The 23426-nt window shown below is 42.3% G+C and overlaps 1 protein-coding gene across 1 annotated transcript in view; it reads right to left on the bottom strand.

The window, feature by feature from the left end:
• Positions 1 to 4326: 4326 nt before the first annotated feature.
• LOC124154705 (adenosine deaminase 2-like) overlaps positions 4327 to 23426 on the bottom strand; it is a 31884-nt gene continuing 12784 nt past the window's right edge. The window contains exons 2-8 of the mRNA XM_046528587.1: positions 17243 to 17518; positions 14389 to 14558; positions 12405 to 12575; positions 10356 to 10506; positions 8808 to 8962; positions 7094 to 7296; positions 4327 to 4520 (exon numbers count right to left, since the gene is read on the bottom strand). Coding sequence (XP_046384543.1) covers positions 4391 to 4520; positions 7094 to 7296; positions 8808 to 8962; positions 10356 to 10506; positions 12405 to 12575; positions 14389 to 14558; positions 17243 to 17518 — 1256 coding nt within the window. The 3' untranslated portion in view covers positions 4327 to 4390. The remainder of the gene's footprint in view (positions 4521 to 7093; positions 7297 to 8807; positions 8963 to 10355; positions 10507 to 12404; positions 12576 to 14388; positions 14559 to 17242; positions 17519 to 23426) is intronic.

The raw sequence follows: 23426 nt of genomic DNA, 5'->3' as shown, positions 1-23426 counted from the left end.
CCCAACTCGATTAATTCTATCTTTCCGATAAACAGTGAACGATTTTGGGAAGATCTCATTGTCTGAATCATCATCTGTTAGCCAACTTTCTGTTCCAAAAATGACGTTACACTTCGTACTATGAATTAAATGGTGGAATTCGGGAATCTTATTTCTTAAACTACGGCAATTAACCACAGCCACGATTAAAACTTCGGAAGTAGTATTATTGCGATTCGGGAATAATTCTGATTTGCTTTTGTCGAATAGACTATTCACAGGCTCTATACCGCTGATAAATGGAAATGCATGTCTTATTGGCTCACTATCAAAATGACTTGAGCCTTGACTGCCTTTGAACGTATTGCTCGACTGACGCTTCTCGTGCTTAAATGTAATACCTGAAACGCTGATTTTTCTTTCTATTTCTCTATTCTCATTTCTGGAAGAATCTTTGTCTGTGAAAAGTTTTGAACTTACCCCTTTATTTTTCAACCCACTAATATATCTACACTCTGCCCTACTCTCTACTCTAAAAAAGACCTACAGTGCTCAAATATGCTACTCGCTACACGACTAGCCGAGTCGGCCGTGTAATGGACTCCCGAACGGTTCAGAGGGATCCGACACGATCGGATTGCCGGCCTAAGGTCCACGAAGGAGGCTCCAATGTCCGTGCAGAAACGACGCAGCCTCTGGTTTATGCCTTCCACTCGGCTCAAACCAGAGAACCACGATCGATCCTCGGGACAAGACTACAAATCGAAAGCTCTTTGCCGACCCCAATGGTCCCACCCACCCACTTCACTTCGGCATTCAGATCCCGGAGGGAATCTAGAATTTCCTCAGATCCACGGAAGGTGGCATCATTGACGCCGACATGAGCCACAACCCGCAGTCTGGAGCACTTCGTGCCCCGTACCGCCGCACCAACCGCCTGCGTCACCTGAGGAACACCGCCACCAGGGATGCACCATGATGTTACACGGTCGCTTACACCCTCGCGGTCTGCCCTCTCCCGTAACGGGACCGTCACAAGACGGACATTGCTACTCCCTAACACTATGATCCCCCCCTGCCCACTCTGACGCCCCTTCCTAGGTGCCGGTTTCGGGGTAGGAGTAAGCACGTCAGGCACCTCGGAGTTTCCATCCGACAGCAACTAGTACCTGTTCGAGACGGGGACGGGATTTGCCTCAGCATCCCCCAAACCCCGTCTTAGAGTGACACTACCACCGTCCCTCCGAGACACGACCCTCCAAAACTCAGATTTACGGGGTGACGTGACCCCGTCATCGAGAGATGGACCTCGAGGAAGGCTCTCGATCGACCAGCCGGTATTTGCAATCGGGCGAACCCGTGCAGCCCCTGTGGCACGGCGACCTTTCGAAGAACCACCCCTCGGACCATTCCCCTCAGCGGTATCAGCCACCCTTTCAAACTGGGCCCGAAGTTCCCGCACCATCGTCTCCAACGCGGTAATGCGGTCTCCGAGAGCCTCGCATTCACCGGCGTTTTCAACTCCGGCAACAGGTGACCTATTCGAAGGCATCCTATCACTATCGCACTAACTTTGGATTTCAGAAAAGCTTACCTGACGGGAGATACGCTTAATAGATATTTGAGAGAGTAAAACAAACCGATAAACTTACTAGCTTGTCTCTTTTTAATAGACAACGTCCCAATCCATCCCAATGCAGTTATATGGAGAGTGGTAGTGGTGAGGGCTGCTGGTGCTATGACGCGTCTAACGCTGTGCCTTATGGAAGTCTTGGGACCTCGTCCGAGCATGCGTAGAGCGACGAGTGAGTTGACATCGCTGCGCCGCCCGGCGGGCGTATAATCTGGCGTCTACTTGGTGCTGCCATGGAAAAGGGACCTACGGAATCAGAATGGTCACTGTACTGGGTGTAGTTATACGATTTTAATTTTTTATTACTGGTAGGTATTGAAATAAATTATACAGAAAATACAGAAAATAAATTATCCCATTATGCTTGCGTTTTTGGGTGTTTGAATTCCGGAACACATAAAATCCAACCAGTTAAAGGCCGTATTGACGTAGGAAAACTATTCTCGAGTATTTGCCACAGTTCTGTTATGATTACGAATGTGAAGAACCTTGGGGAAACCAATATTATAATATCCCAGACAACACAAGCATTTGTATACAAATGGTAAATCTTTTGTAAATTTACAAATTGTACCGATTTTTGTAATACAATTGTATGACAGTTCTGTTCAAACTTCTTGTATACAGATGATTCGCAATTCAGTTGTAATACCAAGGAAAAATACAAGGGAAATATAAATTTGTAATTCCTTTGTAATATATTTTTATTACCTTTGTACTGACGCCCTGAAAACAAAACAGCGATGAAGTACGTATCGTCGAACTTACTTTGCTGATACCTCGTTATTAGAAGGCCGAGAGAGCTGTAGCCCATATTTTCTGGTTCGTTTTATAAATTACTTTGACCCCTCGACGTATTGGACTCTTATTCTCACGGTTTTGACCCCTGCTTGGTTTGGTTTGGACTATTCTCACGATTTTGACTCCTGCTTCGTTTTGATTTTGGACTGTTCGTGGTTGTGATACTACTGCTGCGACAGCGACATACCTGTATCAGTCTCTACCAGTTTGCGACATTTAGTGAGACTGAATAAGTTCTCATGTCATCTGTGCTTCAAGCTTCCTTCTTAACTCTGACAACGAGTTTGCACCGACCCGGTCCCATCAATTAAATGGGAATCGTGGGTGTCCACATATGTACTATTGAAAACGATTGTACATCTAAAATCGGAACAGCGGTCAATTACTGCCATTCTTTGAAGTATCAAGGAAAAGTTCGTGAAGGGCATCAAAAGAACATTTCACTCACAAATCTTTCATAATCGTTCATATTTCACGCAGTCTATATTCTCTGAAGCATTTTTTTTGTACATCTATGAAGTTGTATGTGCGGGGGCGGATCCAGGATTTCAGGTAGGCACAAGCAAGGCCATATCCAGGATTTTGTTCTGGGGGGTACAAGGATACCTCGTAATACAAAACGAACGCAATGATATTAGGACCTTATTAAAAATCTTGCATGATTTTGAAGGGTCTGGGGGCGGGGGGGGGGACCACGTGCCCCCATCCCTCCTTCCCTCATAGATCCGCCTATGTGTATGTGTGATTGTGTCTATCTTTCATTTTCTCTTTTGTGCTCAATAGGGTGGTTTCCTATTATTTTTTTATTGCTTTAATCGAAAGATTATTACTCCTGGAGTACGTATTTCACGCTTTTAGATTTGTAAATGACAACATCTATTTTTCGCGATTAAATGAAAAGTGAAAATTTTCAAGCGCGCGAAAACGCGACGCTTAAGTATGAATGCCGGGAAATATCTCCGTACGTCGTATTTCTGGTTCCCCCTCCCGCCCGGTGAGGTGACCTTGAGGCGAGGCTTAGCGCTGATACGTCGCAGGATGCTAGCGGATAGCTGAGTACCTTGCTGAATGGTAGCGCTTGGCTTAAAAAAGGTTTATTAATACCTTATCAAACGAAGAAAACTTTCCGAACTTAGCCAGTTTTAATAGGTGATTATTAAGACATGTTTCCCTGAGCTCTGTGCCTCATGCATGCATTGGTAACCTCAGACGATGTATAACTCCTATCCTCTCGTGTGGAAACTAGGTCCCTGTGACGTCATGCGGAGTGGAATCGCATGGGCGCCAATCTGGCCTTTTTCAAATGAGGATAAAATTTGACCCTTGCCATTCGTCTAAACCGGTATTTCAAAAACCAAATAATTTGTGTATTATGAATACACTAATGGTGGGTAACGAATCGCAATCAATGCCTTTCGTTTTCTTTGATGAAGGAAACTACCCTATTCTTCCCTGGGTACGGGAACGATCCCCAGAGCCATCTCTTGGTGAACACATTGACTAAATCCGGGAGACACTGGCACTCCGCCAATGACACTGGTGATTTAACTATAATCTCGGTAGCGTGGTGGTCTGAGCATTAGTCCGGTAAGTGGAAGATCTGAGGTTCGAATCCCGATCGAGATGAAGTTCTTCCACGTGTTTACGGCCATCATTCTTTCTCCACGCCACCAAAGTATCATTCTAATGTGAGATTTTAATGCATACTTGATGAAAGCGTGAGTAAATTGATAAACGCATATTTAAAATAATATTCTATGATTTTTCAGCTCATCATGAGCGATACTATGGTTCACTTCCACATGTTGACAAAAACCAGCATGTTACCATATGTTCAACTTTTTCATAATTTAATTGGTGCCTCGATAAAGAATAAAGGAATAGTTTAAGTAAATTAGTTATGTTATCTGTTCTTAATGGTGATAATAAAAACATTTATTGGTCTTGAAATTTTAGACACTTTGCAAACGCACTCGTTCACACGTGGCTGACTGATATCCCGGCGTTCGGGTGCTGCCTCTCAATCGTCTCATCGATGAATTGGTTCCATTTTTTATTCCATAGGTCGAATGCCTTGCTTTTTTCTTCTGCGGCTAGAGAACTGTACCTGTAAAAATAAAAAGTGATGAATTAACATCGCCATCCCTTTCAAAATTTTGAGGGCTTTCGAATGGAGTAGGCGATGTGGACGGATAGGATGTGCTGGACATGGTGGGTGAGGAAATAAAGCTTCTAGCAGAGGTACGGAGGAGACAGAAGGTATGGGTGGAGGCAGTAGTACTTAGCGAGGAGGGGATGTTGAGAACAGTGTTTGAGGGTAGAATGTTGGGTGAACGAGGGATGGGAAGGGAGAGAATAGGATTTTTAGATGATAGAAGTTCATGATGTGATTGGAGACGGCTAGAGTGATTCTCAAATACTCCATGTAAACATGTCTTAAACGGTAGAATATTTCAATTGAAATTATTGAAAAGATAAGAAAAACTTTGCCGAAAATATTGCATTGGAGTTTTGATTGAAATTTACATTGAAAATATTCGCGTGGATACTCAAGGGGGTTTTTGGGATATTCAGTATCAAAGTCTGACGTAAATATCCGTATTTATAATAAAAAACAGACCACTTTACGTAGCAATTGAATGCTGTATACCATCCATTTTCAAACACTTGTGTATAAATGCTAGATTTTCTTGTAAGGAGAGTTCTTGACGATAAGCTGTAGATAGATACGGTCAGTTTATCACAACATTTCCCTCACTTGGTGTCATGTTGCTTCCTTTTTAATGGATTTTAAGCCCCATAAACATTGCTACTTATAATTAAGAGGGTTTCAAATTTTATTACATATAATTCGTTCTCAGAAGTGCCACTGATTTGAAAGGAATCACAAATGGCTGGGTTGAGTGCCACTGTGCTGATATCACAAGGAATAATACGTTCAATCGTGTCAGGCGAAATATGATGGAACTCCTTCATGATGAAACAATAAGGAAGACAATGGCAGGTTCCACAATTTAATTAATGTTTAGGTACCTCAGTGCTCCATGCGGCTACCTCGAGATTATCCCTTATTAAGTGCTCACTTGATTGGCCCCAGCCTACCACACTAAATTATCTGCTTGAAAGTGTTGATCCGTCCGTAGACACTTTTATTAAACTTGTAGTGCACCGCAGTATGTGATCAGTGAGCCCACATCATCCATCTGACAATAAGTATTACTTCTATGTTGTTTGACGTTTGCGGCTTTACTTTTTAGAGCCATGGTATAGAACCATCGCTGCTATGGGGTTCTGGGCATGGGATGGGATTAAAAACGAAGGCGAAGTGACAAGTAAGGGCGGCAATACAAAGAGCTTAATACAAACTGTCAAATACACCTTCATCCGTCAAAAATTCGTGAGATGTGAATGTCCATCAAATAAATACCTTTCACTACGTTGATGTGACGATTCCACTAACTTTTATTATTTCATAGTGTTCCAGAAGATCCATTTTCCCTTTTTTTCTAAATGCAATATTTTTACATCAACGTTATTTTTACGATTTCATTCAAATTTCAAGTAGTTGCTAGGCAAGCATAGGATTACCTCCTGCTCACATTTATCTTATTATATTTAAACTTTTCTCGGGTTTCCGTGCGGGTAAGATATTCGAAGAGCGCCGACGTGTCGCGACGTTTCGGGTTCCAACTCGTCACCCATTCTCAAGGCTACTGAATGAATATTTGAAGTGACCGTTGAAGCTCAGCATTAGGAGGGGCCGCATTGGTCGAGTCCCGATTGTTGTCGCGGAGGACCGTGGACTTAGCTCCGGCAATCATAATTCTTTTTAGAATTCGATTCCAAGAACTTCTGATCGAATATCCGGTATCTCTGTTGCCATATTATTTTCCAGTCTTATCTCTATAGTCTCTTTAGTTAAACGATCCCAAAATTGATTTGATCGCCATAAAACTCTGGTGTCATCCCACCTTAAAACCGAAACGTCGCGTCGGCGCTCTTCGAAAATCTTACCCGCGCGGAAACCCTAGAAAAGTTTAAATATTCTGTTTGCCGGGAAAGTGTAAAATCATTTAACTTGTTCTTTGCTTCTAATGGAAAAAATTCCTTTAAAACGTACGAAGTGAATGTCCTTATCCATTTGTAGGGGTAAGCTCATGCTGTGACATGCTGCTTCTCCCGAGGACCCGGATTATCTCTGAGAGCCCGAGGAAGGGTTCGGAGGAAGGGTGGCGATGGAACAAAAATGCTTGGTTCCAATATATCTACCTGGCTGGATCTTGGCCCCATGAAACTAGCAACCACAAACCCCTTATCCATTCCACTTGAATGTTTATTATTTTCATCGTGTTTCATATCTTTCATTGCATTTTGCTCTTATTTTATTTATCAACTAACTGCTATTCTGCCGCTGTCAAACCACATTTAAAAAGTAAGCTAGAGAATTAATAAATTAAATAAAGAGTAGGTGGATATTGTGTGGAACCGTGAAATGGGTAAGACAATGACTGAAAAATGTTTGTATGGGCCTAGTTATTTCATTATTAACGACCGATCGTGCCATTTTCAAGGAGAAAACGATTCCTTGAAAATGAAAATTTATGCGCCAACAATCTTTTTCTGTAATTTCGTTACCAGTGAGTAAATCAACAGAGATTTCCGCGCGCATGCTATACTCACGTTATGGAGTTCACTGCGAGCATCTTGAGGAGTCGCAGGTCGGCGTCCGCGCTCGCCATTCCCATGAACGCCTCGTAGAAATCGTAGCTGAGCGCCGTGGCGTTCCAGAAGCAAGGGTCATCGCAGGAGATGACCACGGGGTAGTCATCGGCCATCAGCGCCGCCGCCGGATGATTGCGAAGGTCATCAACTAGACAGAGAACCTGAAGGAGGATTGTCATTGAACATAATTAACATTTTTGATAATGAGTTAACTTCAGACGGGTACTTGTTTAGTTTATATGGAACAGCTGCAGAGGGAAAGGCCATTTCATCAAGTCTGATACACAGTATCTCTAGTATAAAAGTAAAACTAACTGAGAATACTATAAACAAACATTTTTCCATGTGATGGGCCGATGTATAGACGCCTATAGGGTCTAAGAGAAAAGGCATGCCTTTCAATTTTTATTGCAAATTTCCACTGCGTGAATGTAGTTTTGGAAGAATTGAAACTTCCTTGATTTCCCCACGGTTGGTTTAGGCATGACATGGTATTCATAATTTTATAGTATCCTAACTGCTTGACTTTTTCCTTACTAACCATGTAATATACAATGGAATATAATTCAAATTTAGAGCTCATTAAAATCACAGTTGGAGAAACCACAAACGTGATTTTTGTCTGTTTGTGAACGAGATTTGAAACACTAATTGGATTTTATCAAAACAGACGTTAAAACCTGAGCTTATCATCTTCGAATCTCAGCGGTGGCGTGGATTTTTCAGAGTCCACTCGATCCTCACTTGAGTGCTTTGCGGAAGGCACTTCAAGTACAGTCCACTCAAAACGTGGTGCAGCGAGTGGAGGGGAAGTAGGTGTGGAGGGGGAACTTCGTTGGGGAGACAAAGTCCCTCAGACTGACTCAAGTATTATAGACGTATACATAGTATGGAGTCAAGTCCCGAGAAAAAAATGGGAATTTCAACCTTTTCACTTCCGCGTCTCGCCACCTCTTAGTTATAGCCTCGCCCACGAATATTACAAAAGGTTTTTAAAAGTCGCCACTCGTGTCACTGACGGACAAATTGATCCGAGTTTCACGGGAAAATAAGGCATAATTAGGGGTATTAATCGAAATTTATGCACATGATGATCTGATCTATCAAATTCATTACTTTTCAATGATCTTCCTCGCAATTAAAAACAGTCTAAAGAAAAATATGAGAAAATACTGGATCGCATTGGTTCTCATCACTGCACCGCGGATATTTTGAAAGCTGATTGAAATACGACCGAAATGACAACGGAAATGAGTCTTCTATGGGATGGAATTCGGCTTCCTCTATGCAGTTCCCTTGGTCTCGCCCATTCCCGAAACCGCACGACGACCGCTGAGGGGCCGCCCAAGTTTTAAGCAGACCGTACAGCACTGCGTCCGTGGGATGACACTTAAAGCCGTGCTCCCCAAAGCGTCTTTCGCATGGAGGACCGACACTGACTTTCTCTTCGCCCTTCCTTCCTCACTCTATCCCTCATGGCGCTAATGTCTCAAGCTGTCGGTCATCTCCTCCAACCACCATACTTGAACCTACCGCAATCGAAATAATTTTCGCCCTTTAAATTTCACCCATAATGCGGTAAAATGACCTCTATCAATATTTCTCCGAGTTCTCAGGAGTGCTGCGGGCAATGCCAACTCGGGAAATTCGTGTTTGTAGGTTCTAGGTGTACCTGGTTGGAGATGGGGTTGACTTCAATGGCGATGCCCCGTTCCTTCACCGTCTTCATGACGAGCGGGTGCTTCAGCAGGGCGTAGCCATGGCCGATTCGCGAAGTGTTCAAAAGAACTGCGTCCACGAGGTTCTGGTCTGTCAGCCCTTGCCATTCTGCAGGGAAATTGCGAATCAGTATTAATCACTATTTGATGCGAAGGCTTCTTCGAATGAACAACCCATCCGGCACAGGTGAACTGTTTACCCTTAATTCATTCTAAATGTATGTCAATACATTGTAAACAGTCGAGTGGGGGTCGGGAGGGGGGTGGGAGGCTCGCCCCCCCTTGCAGGGCCGCCCGCATTGCCGAACATTGCAGAAACGCAATTGCAACTTTTTAATGTCATAAGGTGGCATTGCCTTGTATATGTCTATAACCAGTTTAGATAAAAAATTTCTCACTTTGCAAGTGACTTGATTACTTTTTTTACTTCGATAAAAGTACAGGTAGCTCAAGATGTCGTTTGCGCCCCCATTGTGATTTTTCTGTATACTCTGCTGTAAAAAATTTATATGGTTAGCAGTTTTATGCTTTTCAGAATGAACTAGCCAGCAGGCGTAGGTAAACAGGACGAAGTTAATTATTTGAAATGTACGTATATACAAATACACATCGTCAACCGTTTACGCATTAATTTATGTCTTTGAGAAAGCCGACGGCGTTAAGTAGTAGACGATTGCCAGGAGGGTGGTCTATTCCCCGAAACCCGTATTAAAGAACGTAAACGGGCGATATTACATCGTGACACGGAGAAGTCGGCCGTAGCTGAGCATGCTTACTCGGAAGACGGGCATCAAATTTAAACGACGAAACGTAGGTGCTAGCCCAATAAAAATTTTATCATGGACGACTAATTCGGGAGGCTATTGAAATTGAGAAATGACCCCAGAATTTCAAGGACAGGGCTGAGTTCTAATTGACAACCTTTTTTCCGATTATTCATTCATCGCCTGAAGATGCGACCTGCAATGCAGAGTCCTCTGGATTGACAATAATACACTACAATGGTAAGGTAGTAGTGTAGAGAACTGCCATCCAGAGGACTCTGCTGCAATGGACGCGAAATCTCCCTCGACAAAGCGCAACACGCAGCTGCTCCCGAAAGCCGTTGACAACTATTCCGCAAAACCCGTTTTCGCAGCTGTGTGGGTGACACCACTGGGCTCCCCTTTCTAATGGCCGTGGCCAGCAGTGAATTTTGTCATATGATTTCAGCGAATTTGAATGCCTCCTGCTATATTTTGGTATATTTTGTATAGGAGGGGGCGGTGTCCAGTAATAGACATAATAGGCGACGTGGAATGGTCTTCTCCACTGTTCCATGCTCCAATGAGAGCCGAATTTCCCACCCAATACGGCTCGAAATAAATTCCATTTATAAGTTGGCCACACTGATTTCCATGTGCCCACTCTCCCCTCCGCTTGGCCCTCCCTCTTATTTCATCCCCTCCCCTATTCTGCGCATTCAGACGACATGAGTTTCCGCTGGGACTCCGCATACTCACTGGTCTCGCCAGCGTGGAAGAAGAATTGCAGCGTGGGAGGGAGGCCTAGAATGCGGTCCACGAAGTCCGTGAGCGGCCGGCCCTTGTCCTCCTGGCCAACGAGGTCGAAGCCCGCCAAAAACTCCGGGTACTTGGCATGCAGGTCCAGTACCTGTCGTGGAAAACAAACACCGTATCATTGATTACGTTTGCCAACCAAAAATCTGCATCTTACTGCACTCAAACCGATCTAAAAGAGATGGAGAGCTGACTCGGTGCTTCCTCGTTCACATTACGATTGTCCGAGCGATCGTCCTAACGATAGTTGGCCGAACTAGCAGTGTGAATGCATGTCCTGACAATAGTTCACGTAGTTCCGATCGTTGCCACTTAACGATGGCTAGGCGCTGGGAGACCGGAAACGGAAGCGACAAGATAAAGACGAAAAGTTCGCGAAGCTCTCTTCGCTCTATTTTCGTCATGGATTTGTCCTAGGAAGGAAGAATATGAGCGGAAGAAAAAATATTCGGAACATACACGTTGAGCACAGTAATATCGCGACTCTGCATACCTCAACAGATTTGCTAACGAACAATTTCTCGTTCACTTTAGATGCCAGCACTAGAGGACAGCACAGGTGTTAACTAGCGTCGTGTGAATGCACGATAGTTCCAACGATTGCTGTGAATGAGGCATCCGTTTCCCTCAACAGCATGGATTTAACATATCGATATTCACGTATCGGATTTCATATATCGATCTTCACGAATCGAATCGTGTGGAGCTGGGGTAGTTGGCGGTTACCTCAACTGTAATTTTGTTGTCGATTCGCACGCATAAGCAAACCAAACATTTCATTAAATCAGCTATATGTTTCGTTCGCACAATGCTAAAAGTTAAGATCATCGTTGATTATTTTCAGGCATTATGAAATGGAACAGTACGTAAACATAGAGTGTCTTAGTGCTCCAGGGTGAGTGCTTTGGTCTCCTCAGTATATGTATCGCGGATAGTCATTCATTTTTCTTATTTACGGCGCGTCATTCCTTCAAGTGAAATTAAGCTGTCATAACATTTATTTTAATTATTTATTCGCATTCTTCCATTGGGTGACAGATACGAGGATCGCAATGCGCAATTTCGCTGGATCACATCGATGTGCACGCAACTCACGCGTCGATTCGGTCCGAAATATCATGCTCCAGGTCAGGGGTCTCAAAATACGGCCCGCGGGCCGGATTCGGTCCTCGGAGGGCTTTCATCCGGCCCGCCGCGCCGACTCGTTTCAAGTAGCGCGCGATTCTCGCTCGTATAACTCTGTGAGACGCCGCTAGGAGCATTGCAGCGCTGTACTACACGTCAAAGTCGCTTTCAACTGGTCGTAAATAAGAAATACGCCACCGGATTCTTCAATAGACGTTGGGGTTGGCACGTTGGTATCGAATATTTCAGTCATCGGCAAATTTGCTATCCGGCCCGCGGGGCGATTCGGAACTTGGAATGTGGCCCTCGTGGTCTAGTAAATTGGAGACCCCTGCTCTAGCCGGTTCGCGCGCTTGTTAACGACGTAAAACGACAACACGTTATGAGGCCGACTTAAGGACTCAGTTTTGTGATATTCTGTACTGAGCAGTCGCCATGGAGCCTTCCGATTGAAACGGAGCGGAAAGAGGAAAACAAGTGAGACTCATATTACGCACAGCCGTATTCGGTACGCTCTCTCCGAGTAATCATGGCGTCCCCGATCACTGAGCAGAGTGCGGATGCACTCATTGATACTTCCAAATGATCTATTTCTAAGAATGTGAGCCCTGGAAACTGAACCGTTAATCGCGCGCCGTGCCGTCCTTTTCGCTCATCCAATTTTCCAAAAATGCAAGTATTTGGTTAAATCTGTTTCGCAGTCCGAATTTGATCTTAAATTCGGAGATAGAGAATAACCCCCTTGGTCGGATCGCCTAGTTTACCAACCGGACTGAGTCGACCAGACCAATCTTAGGTGAACTGGTTAACGCAGGGATGGAAGACCATTTCAGCACAGGTGATGAAAATACGGTTGCCTTCACCTACCGTTTGTATCTCCTGGTCCACAGTGCCATTATCGACCTGTCTGATTGGTCCGTATATGAACTTGGCGCCGAAAAAATGTTCCTGGTTGCCGCTCATGAACTCCTCTGTTGCCGTCTTGTAAATCTTCAAGACTTCAGACCCTTCCCACGTGTTTCCGTTCAGATCGTAGAGCTGGAACGGAGCCGAGCCGAAGGATTGAAACATTTGAAGACACTTTATTAAACTATCTGATTTATTAGGGGATTATTTTATCCAATGTATGACATTCATTTCCAATGACGATTTTATAATGTTCCTTATTCTTTGTTCTTGTTTCTCATAGTAGGTGCATAGTTTACTTTACCGCGAGCGGTGAAATCTAAGATCTCTCTTAAATTATGAATCAATATAAATGCCCACAGATTTTCTGTTATCATAAGTAATTATTTTTAAATAAAAAAATCCATTGCACTGTTGTAATTCAATATTTTTAAGCATGGAAAAGGACCATTTATATTATTATGTTTTACATGTTCGTAGAAATTTTATTGCTTAATGTACATCAAATTATGATAATAATACATTTGATCCAAGGCAAGTTATTTTCTTTTTTCGTTATGTGTATCATGAATAGGGCGTGGAAAAAAAGTATTTTGCATTTTTGTGAAAGGGTGATTTTCGGAGTTTTAACAGAAATTCTTCGCCCGATTTGTGATATAGAACGTATTTTATTGAACAATTTTGGGACTATTTTCTTGTTCCGAGACTTTTTCCGGAAAAAATTGATTTTTTTAATGAGACTAATGCCAAAATCACGTGACACCAACATGTAGCCATTACGATCACTTCTGCACCAAAGTATGTTTACAAATCAGTACCTTTTGACTCGGATAGGTACTCCATTGGGTAGCGAAAATTCGGAAAAAAATATGCTCGCATAATGTGTAGGTTAGTCAACAAAAACTCGATATCGTCGTGATAAATAATGTCGTGAAGCATTAATGAATATCGGAAAGATAATTGATTTAATGAATTTTTAAATCTCAATCAGGATAAAATTCATTAGTTCAGTTGTTATCTACGTGTGGAAGTATTGTGTATTTATGATCCAAGAAGTAGACTTTGTTATTTCCACAGATTATTTCTGACTCCGATTAGGTGGACGTGTTTCACCGCACTGTGCTTTGATCATACGCAATGCGGGATTACACATGGTCGAGGGGGAGATGGGTTGGATAGAGACTCTAACTGCTAGGGGTGCAAAATCGAGAGTAGGTACAACAACTCATGTGAGGAGTGGGAGGAGGGAGGGGTGGGGAGTGGGAGGGAAGGAGGAGGAGTTATTCTAAGGGAGGGGGGGGGGGGGGTAGGCACAATTATTAACTCGATTTAAATTTTGTAACGACACAAACAAAATTTTAGAAAAGTTCCAAAGGTGTATAAATATTAAACAGTACACGGCATGCTTACGTAAAATAATAACTGTAGGCATGAAAGTCTGCTAAAAAATACAAATAAAACAATTGGTCGGTGGTTCAGATTCGAGCACGCTCTTCATCCAGCTGTGGCATTTGCGCTGCATCACGGGATTCAACGGATTCGTGCTTTCTTTTAAATAAGCTACAATTTTTCTGTTACGCATGTGTTCAGTGTATTCGCTGATTTGTAAACGCCCTCTTCCCAACCACTCACCCGTGCTCCTCACATGAGTTGTTGTGCCACCAATTCCGCGAAAATACTCGTTTAAACGTAAACCGTCTTTTTCCAACCCACCCTACCTCAATCTATAAATCACCCTCGACCATGTGTACCCCTCCAATGTAGTGGGGCAGCGCAGACGACCATGCCATAGCGCGGTGAAACGCATGGTCTGAAATAAATCTAGAGAAATTAGAAAGATTACTTATCTGATCATCAAGCACAATTGGCAATAAAAGCATTGGATCCTTCATTATCCATTCGAGTCGATACCAAATATAACAGAAATAATGTACTCTTTGTTTACCTTGGGTAGTGTCCCTCTCAGTTCAAGATAGATGATGTTATCATCCCTCAATTCTTCCAGTATCCTCTTGTAGTATTCCACAAAAACTGGTTTGTAAGTCAACAAACCGTTTATTCTTCCGAAGACATTGTTGAAATAGTCCCACACTACATCTACGCTGGTATATTTTTCTGGAAAAGAGCGATACAAGATCAATTTTCGTATGCTATGGTTAACTTTACCCTCCATGTAAAAATGAAGATACGTAAACGAAATTATCGTGAAGATCTTGATTAGGGTAGCTGAATGGCAGCAGACAGCCATTTACAACATTCTTCACTATAGTTTCATGTAAATATTATATCTTATTTGGCATACCCAACCTTAGAATGGAATATTTATGAAAAATCATGATATTGGAGGCAGGGCTAACCTTTCAGGCATTACTCAATCCTTCATAAAGACATTAAATCTTAACTGGCATTCACTACCTTGGAATGGAAAATTAAGCAAAAATGCATGATGTTCGAGTCAGGGATAACCTTTCAGGTACACCTAAGAGCTTCATGTGAACAGGACAGGTTGTATATTCGTGTCTTTACGGCGAATTACTGTCAAATATCCGTATTGTACAATTTCTACTCATAGTATCGAAAATACTCAATAAATAACCAAACACACTCGTAGTTTAAATCATTTTAATAAACCCAAAGCATGAGAAATGATTGTAATCCAATCGATAGTCATAATATCCAAACTTCTAGCAATTTACGAAAATTTCGAGTAGAATACTTGATACCTAGCATTCAACATATATTGAGATATCCTAATTGTGATGGTATGGATCAGATTAGGGATATACTGCAGAACCGCTAGATTTAAGAAAGCCATTTTCATATCGCAAATAGGTAATATCATAGAGTAAGTATGTACTTACTCTATGGTAATATGGTCCCTAACTGCACGCAGAAAAAATGGCTTTCTTAAATCTAGTGGTTCTGCAGTATATCCCTAATCTGATCCATACCATCATAATCAGGATATCTCAATGTATGTTGAATGCTAGGTATCAAGTATTCTACTCGAAATTTTCGTAAATTGCTAGAAGTTTGGATCCTATGACTATCGATTGGATTACAATCATTTCTCTTACATACATACTTTATATATACGTACATACTTACTCTATGATATTACCTATTTGCGATAGCATTAATTAGGTGTCTATTAGGGTGGTCCTTATTTTTTAAGTTTTCGAATTTCTTTTTGGACAACCCCCATATTTGTTCCATTTGGTGAGAAAATAAATCGTGAAAATTATTTTTGCTATCGGATGCCATGAAAACGTGTCGCATCGCACTTTAATTTTTGAAATTTTGCTTGTTTTGGGTGTTTTTCGGACATAACTGAAGATTATGTCGCCCTCGGATTATTCTATCACTTTTATGTTTTTTCTCACGACTCGGCAGAAATGTTTTGTGTATAACCTCAAATATCTTCATTCTCTGGTGTCCTTTGGTTCGCGGGATATCGCACCAAGAGTTAGCGAGCACCACCCCAGGCAGACACTTTGGGCGCCACGCGGGTTGCATACTCTCAGCATTTGTTGCTCATTTTCACCTATCGTAAAATCACAAAATTCTTTAGATTTTAGACTTCGTCTCCAACTTAACATTTTATCAATATAACCTTGATATAATTCTATATTTATCACTGTTTATTGCCAAAACAGGCCAGTGGTTGATCTTAGAGATTTATTCTCCATAGTTGCTTCTATCTAAATTCAGCCTGAATCTTTAACTTCCGGGCTCGGGTGGCGATGATTAATGATATTCGATTTTGAGAAATTTTGGATCGGAGCCCCTGATGTGAGTTGGAAAATTTCCCGCATAGGACATTTTGATCCTGAAAAAAGTCATTTTTCGGCCCAGCCTAGGCTACGAGGGCCTGCGAATGGCTGTTGCTATTTTTCCTCTAATTGGATAGAAATAAAATCCTTAAAGTTTTCCTTCTTTACGAGTATTAAATTTAATGTAAATGAAATATCCAGTCGACGGTAACAACATGGAAAGAAACTATAACGTCGTAGTTAGCCACTCGTAACCTTCTCGTGATCTTCGAGTTTGCCGTTGCAATCTTGGTCCCATGACCAGAAATTGATGTCCGCTGATACACATGCAGTGAAAGCTGTTTCGAGGGACCACCCAGAGTGAGGGACCACTGAAAAATGGCCATTTTGAAGTGCGGTCGATAGACGGGGAAGGAGAGGGCCATTTACTAATATTGCACAAATGTAAATACAATTTGCTGTATTGGAGGCTAGATTAAAAACATTGGAGAGCTACCAAGCTCACCTATCACTTAAATTAGCCGAACGAACCGAATTTTAATATTAGTGAAGACAAGGGCGTAGGCAGGATCATACTTAGGGGGACAAGCCGTGGTATAGGGAGGGGGGGGGGGGGGGGGGGGGCAAACGAAGTTGACACATTAGTTTACGAGATTATTTCCTTGAAAAAACAGTTTTATTTTAATTACATATCTTATACTAATACATATCATTTTTCGTGGGTTTGAAGAAAATTTGTTGAATGCTTTCGTTTCGTTTCAGTACTGATTTTGCTTAAAGACTATTGCGATTTTTGCTCCTAGTGGGGGTTGGGGAGGCAGCTGCCCCCCCTCCCCCCTGCCCCTCGCTGGGTACGCCCATGAGTAAAGACTCCTCGGAAATAGTTTGATAAATGGTAATTTAAATCGATATTTTCACGCTCCAATGCAATAAATTACATGCGTCCAGTGCTTAATTGCGATTGGTCACCCCCTGCCATACATACTAGAGGTGGCTCCAGGGGTAAGAATAGAAAGAGGTCCTTACCTCTGGGGTTGTCGGTGACGAGGCTGAGTTGTGCGTTGAACCATTGGTCGATGGCGTCTGATCCGAAGCGCGAGCGCAGCTGTTGGACGGACTGCCATCCCGGGGTGCAGTCGGATGTGGGGGTGGATGCGGAGAAGAGCAGGGCGGTGAGGGTCAGCGGCACCGCACCCTCCGCACCCGGCGCGGCGCAGGCGTAGAGGTCAGGGCGGTGCGTGAGGTTGCCCACGACATACGAGAGTGACGCCATGGAGGTGTCATGGCCGTGAAGCGCAGCTCCTGCGAAAGAATCCACCAATCAATGTCATTTCCACTGCAGCGGATCCTCAGTTGGCCCCATTGACATTTGGCTATGCGATGAAAGTGGGTTTGCCCGTTTTTTCATGCTTTTAATGTTTGATTCGATTATCCAACGATTTGATCGCCGGATTTTTCTGCTTTATAGAAAAATCCTCCAAAATCGCTGGCACATTAATGACTGATTCCCGGGTTGCTAGTAACTTGGCCCTTTCCGCTTCTATAGCGGTAAGGTGTTTTCCCCGTCCCATCCCTTCCAACGCTATCCCCATCCCAGAGGGGTCGTCGGGCTCCTATCGCGGCGGCGCCTCTTTCCTTGTACCTTCCCGTCCTAACCCCTCCCCGGGAGCGCGGGCGTAGAAGTCTCAGACTTGGTTCCCGGCCCCGGTGCGTTGTAACCCTCAGAGGACCCACATTGGTGCCCTGATATCTGTTTAATTTGATTCCTACGCTATTGTATTTTAATCTTAATCATCTTAAATACGAAGTAATGTTGGAAGAAAACCAGTTTGTTCCTATAAATATGCATTCCAAAAACTCCGTCCTCCTCAGGGCTTCTAACTGATTATTCATGCTGGCCACTAGTTAGCAAGTATCGGCTTAAGAGATGCCTCAAGATTTTTCAGGGATAATTGAAAATTGTTACACTAACATGCAACGAATTTATTTAGGCGGTAAATGGTTGGGGGTTGAGATTTTTTTGCACATTCCTACGTATACGCCTATGATGATTACCAAGCTCTAACTTACATTCTGAGGTAAATGTTCGTAATTAGAAAATGATTTGCCAGCAAATAGCTAAATGTAAGTGTATAGGTACATGTGTGTCTCGGTGAATGTTTTTCAGTAAATTCAGACTTCTGCGTTTTTCTTTGGATCCGATTGTGATACATACTAGTGAGGTTGCTGTCCGTTGATGAGGTCTCTCAGGACTGTCGTCCACTGAATGCGCAATCTCCCAACGCGCAAGTAGATCGTTTTAACCAAAGTCCAATAACTCGGGGGGAAATTCACTCGCCCAGACCGGGATTCGAACCAGGATATAATGTATTCCCGCCAACATGTTTATCTGAACCACCGCAGTACTGGTAGTTCAAGTGGTAGAATACGATAGAAAGTCTAATATCACCACTTAGTTACCAGAGTTATGAGTATTCACAAGCTATTTCGTTGCTAGCTATTCACTTGCTTCGTCTTCCTGTTTGTCTGTATCATTGAAGGATCCTGTAATTGATTTTTCACCCATGGCCATTGCCGGCTCGGCTGACATTTTGCCACGTGCTCGCTTCTGATTACTATAAAATGTTCAGTAATAAGACATTTGAAATTTCGTTCAGTTGTGCCCTAATTATTATTTAACTAAATTTCCACACGTCAAAATAGTTTTTAAAATTTCCCAATGGATGGCATTAGTACTTGTAGAACTTTTGTCGCTTTTGTCCAAGGGCGTACCCAGGATCAAAACTAGGGGGGCAAGCTCTTGTTGTTCAAGTTATAGGTAAGATTTAAGCATGGAAAAGGTGGATGAAACCAACATTTTAAAGAAATTTTAACAACTCTTTATTAGTTTTCAAAATGATTTGCTTGAAAAAATATTATTTTCCTCAAAGGCATTGGCGATTTTTGCTTCTAGGTGGCGGGGGGGGGGGGGGGGCAGCTGCCCCCTCCTTCCCTTCGTTGGGTAAGCCCATGTTTTTGTCAGAAAGTTGTCGAAAGAAACGACTTTATTCTCAGTTCATTCTAAAATTTTGTTTTTCAAATTTAAGCTTTTTTATATTTCGCCATCAGTTATTAGTAAAATCAAGTAATATAAAAAAGATAAATAGGACACGCTTTTTTCCAAAAACAGCATATAAACGCATCATAAAGTAAAAATAGAGGCTTTTTATCAGTGGTCTATTGAAGCGATCAGCGTAAATCGGTCCAGTTTAGAGATCATCGGCTAATCCCAAGTGTACATGTACGAGTGCTGCTTGCTTACCTGCTCACCTGGTTACCTCATTACGACGACTGCTGCACCTCTTGGCCATTGACTAAAGGAATTAATTGGATCCTGAAAAGGGTGCCAACCCACAATATGGATTCCCCCACGTTGACATCGCCGCCACGACTTCGAAGTCGGAAGAGACGCCTTGCATCTTCCCTCGCGTGGTTTCGGTGCTTTTCTCCGAAGAAGGCGGAATCAAGCGTCGCCCGTTCGTCACCTGCGTTGAAGCCATCGTCAAGAGGGTCCGGTCATCAAGCGACGCCTCCATCCCAACGACGGAAAACAAGTCTTCTGCTCTCTCCGAGAAAGCAGACGACCACCAGGACAACGCAGGAACACCAGACGCTATGGAGACAGCACAAGCGACTTCTCCCGAAAATGAGGACCAAAAGAGAACTGATACCGCCTCCGGCAGTGGAACATTACGATGTAGAGGACTCCAAGGCCCTTATCATCACTGCTGTGAAGGACATGCAGTTCACCATTGCGTATTCCGACAACGCAGTAACTGCTCCGCATAGCGGCTGACTACGTGGCTTTGCGGCAAGTCCTGAGCTCGGAGAAGGCCCTCACTAATGTCAAGCATGTCTGCTGTAGCTGGGCGTGTACGAGGGGCCTGGCCACCCAGAAAAATCCGGGGGGGTGGCTCCCCCTAAGGTTTTGTTGCAAATTCTGTTATTTTCAAGCACGGCTGTATCTGGAAGGTTCCTGCCCCCCCCGAAAGATTCGTAGTAATACTAGAATATCTGGGGGGGGGGGGGAAATAGGGCGCTCGCTGCGGGATTTTTTTGGGGGGGGGGGGGCTACAAGTCATATGGAGGGAAGGATACCCCGCGACCCAGTAGCTACTCCGATGCCGCAGACATGCTCTAAAATAACTTAATTAGAGTTAAGGGGGTCCCGCCCCCAGATTTTACAGTGATATTACGATCCTCCCGGGAGGTGGCAGGACCCCCTAACTATGGCTGTGGTTGAAGATGACTAAATATGAAACAAAAATTAGGGGAGCCAGACCCCCCCCCCCCGAAATTTTATGGGGGATTATGATCCTTTGGAGGGAACAGGACCCCTCCAGATAGTGGTGTTTGAAAATAACAGAATTTTCAATAAAAAAGAAGGGGGGCCTACCCCCCGAATTATTTTGGGAGGGTACGAATGCTATGGGGGGCCGGGCCCGCCGTAACCCCCTAGATGCTCCGATGTCGCAGACATCCTTAATTAACATAAACTGATCTTTACAAACAGCTAGGGGGGTCCCGGCTTCCCCCCCGAATTTTTCAAGGAAGCTACGATCCTTCTGGGGTCGCTGGGACCCCTACCTGAGGGGCCGAGAACCCCCTATTTACTCTCTAGGAGAAGACATGTTTTAATATAACTAAATCTTTAACAAATTACTTGAAGTTTTCGAGGGGTCCCAGTCCCCCTTTTTCAGTACATATTCACATTCATATAAATAAATTTGGTCACATGGCAGTCATGCTTTCACTAACCAAGCATAATACATATTGCCAGTACTTCATTTCTATTTCATTTCGCAGTAGCTACACCACCGCCTTTGTGATTTTACTATTTTGCAATAACCGGAGAATAATAAGTGAGCTCTCGTTCCATTTTCCAAGTTGAGATGCATTGAATAAAAAACCTAATATACCGCAGCGATGAGCAGCGTGGTTTCCTCACGAGCGTTCAGGCGTCCGGTTGTTTTTCTGCTGGTTGTTTAGAAAAAACCCACATAACCGAAAAATAACCGAGCACTCGTTCCATTTCAACTTGAGACACATTGAAAAAAACCTTTCCACTGCGTTTTCTTCAGGGTATTTCTCTCAGGTTATTTTTCGGTTATGCCAAAAAATAACCTAATATACTCAGGTTAACCGTCACCTAAAAATAACCGATTTTAAAACGGTTAACCTAATAATAAAACCGGTTATATATATAACCGGTTAATTTTGCCCATCCCTCACCGAAACCTACGCTTCAATCACCGAGTGATGAAAAGCTATTTTTACCTAATAACCTTTTAATTAATTTTTACCTTTTTTGAGGAAAAAGCGTGTTTTTTATCTTTTTTTATTTTCAGTTTTATTCACTGAAGGCACAAGTAGAGTCCTCGAGATGGCATTTTCGGCTGAATTGTTTGTAAATCACGATGGTTATAGTTCCCAGGAGCTCTCTGAAATTATAAAATCGATTCAATCGATTGAGTGATTACAGTAAGCTTCTTGGAATACTCAATCGATTTTTCCGATTACGCATTCTTCATTACGTTTCAAGATTGAAAATATAGCCCTGGTTATAATATATCCCTATCATATGTGTATGTGTTTTCGCTTTCTAAACAGATATACCTACCACAAATTGTAAATGTTCCAACATTAATAATTTTTTACAATTTTATTGTTTAATTTGATTACTTGATTTGATTTGATCTTAATCAATCGGATACGAAAATAAATTGGAACAAAACCAGTTATGTCCAATAAAAATGCATTCTACATACTCCGTCCTCTTCATGACTTCTGATTATTCATTCCAGTCACTAGTTAGCAAGTAGGTATTAAGAATCACGTGTAGAGAAGATATACAAGGAAAATGCCAGGACACAAAAAAAAAAGTATCAACTAAACTATGTTTTAGTGAAGCAGAGATTTAGGAACCGGATAAATTACTGCAAAAGCTACATAGATATCGACAGATATCGACAGTGACCGTAATCTAGAGATGATGAAATGTCATCTGAAATTCAAGATTTTACAGAAATCGGTAAAAAAAACTCATGGCAAATAGAAAAACTAAAGGAGCCAAAAAATCAGTAGGCCTTTCAAAAACAAGTGGAGAGCAAAATGGGATTAAATAAGACTAAGAAATCAGAGGAGAATAGCTGGAAAAATATCAAAAGTGGGCTTCGGGAGGCTGCAAGAGAAGTTCTTGGGAGAATAAAATTTTACGAAAAAGCAATGGATCACGGATGAAGTCATAGCCCTCATTAAAGAACGGATGAAGTATAAGAAGACGAATACTGGGTAAGGATATGCTTGTTATAAGAGAATGAAGAACGAGATTTGCCGCAAAGCGAGGAAAGCCAGAGAAGCGTGGATAAGGAACATATGCGAGGACGTGCACAATAACCTCACGCAAGGGAAAGTGGAAGTAGCCTATAGAATAGTGAGGAACCATTTCAAGGAAGGAAGCAATAGATGTAATAGCATAAGGGGCAAAAATGGAAATATTCTAATTGAAAACGAAAAAAAAGCCGAGAGATGGAAGGAATACCTTGAGGAATTATTCAATGGAAGCAAACTCAGCTTAAAAAATATCGAAGAGGAAAGTGAAGAATAAAAGAATGACATGGGAGCGAGCATCTTAAGATCGGAATTTGACGCTGAAGGGCAGTTCCATGGTGTCGGACGTAGAATTTGTACAAATATTCTCATTGTTTTGCAATGTTTCATTTACTTAAAAGTATTAAAATAAGTTGTGAGTTATATCACTTGAAAGACCAGTTTTCTAGGAACATTTTGACATATAATCCATTACAGAAATATGTTTAATTATTAGTGGAATAAATAATTTCTTTGGTGTCGGACGTAAAGTGTACAAGTTTCACTTTATTCTTTTTCAAACTTTTATTCAAAACTCTACGGTTTGTGAATGCCTATGCAAATGACAAAAAATTATGATTATTAAATGGACTATAAGCTTCAAAATGGGACCAATCTCACCTTTATTGATTGAGTAGTTTTACTTCAAGAAATATTTTTCTAAGGTGTCGGACGTAGGATTTTTGGTGTCGGACGTAGAATGTATGCATATTAAATGGATTTTTGAGGAAAAAAATTGTAAATCCTTATTATATTTTTATTTTTACAATATAGTACTTATTAAAACAGATTATTACACAGA

Source organism: Ischnura elegans, chromosome 2, assembly GCF_921293095.1.
Source record: "Ischnura elegans chromosome 2, ioIscEleg1.1, whole genome shotgun sequence".
Taxonomy (NCBI): Eukaryota; Metazoa; Arthropoda; class Insecta; order Odonata; family Coenagrionidae; genus Ischnura; species Ischnura elegans.
The sequence above is the reverse complement of the archived record's forward strand: the minus strand, read 5'-3'. Positions and strand labels throughout refer to the sequence as shown.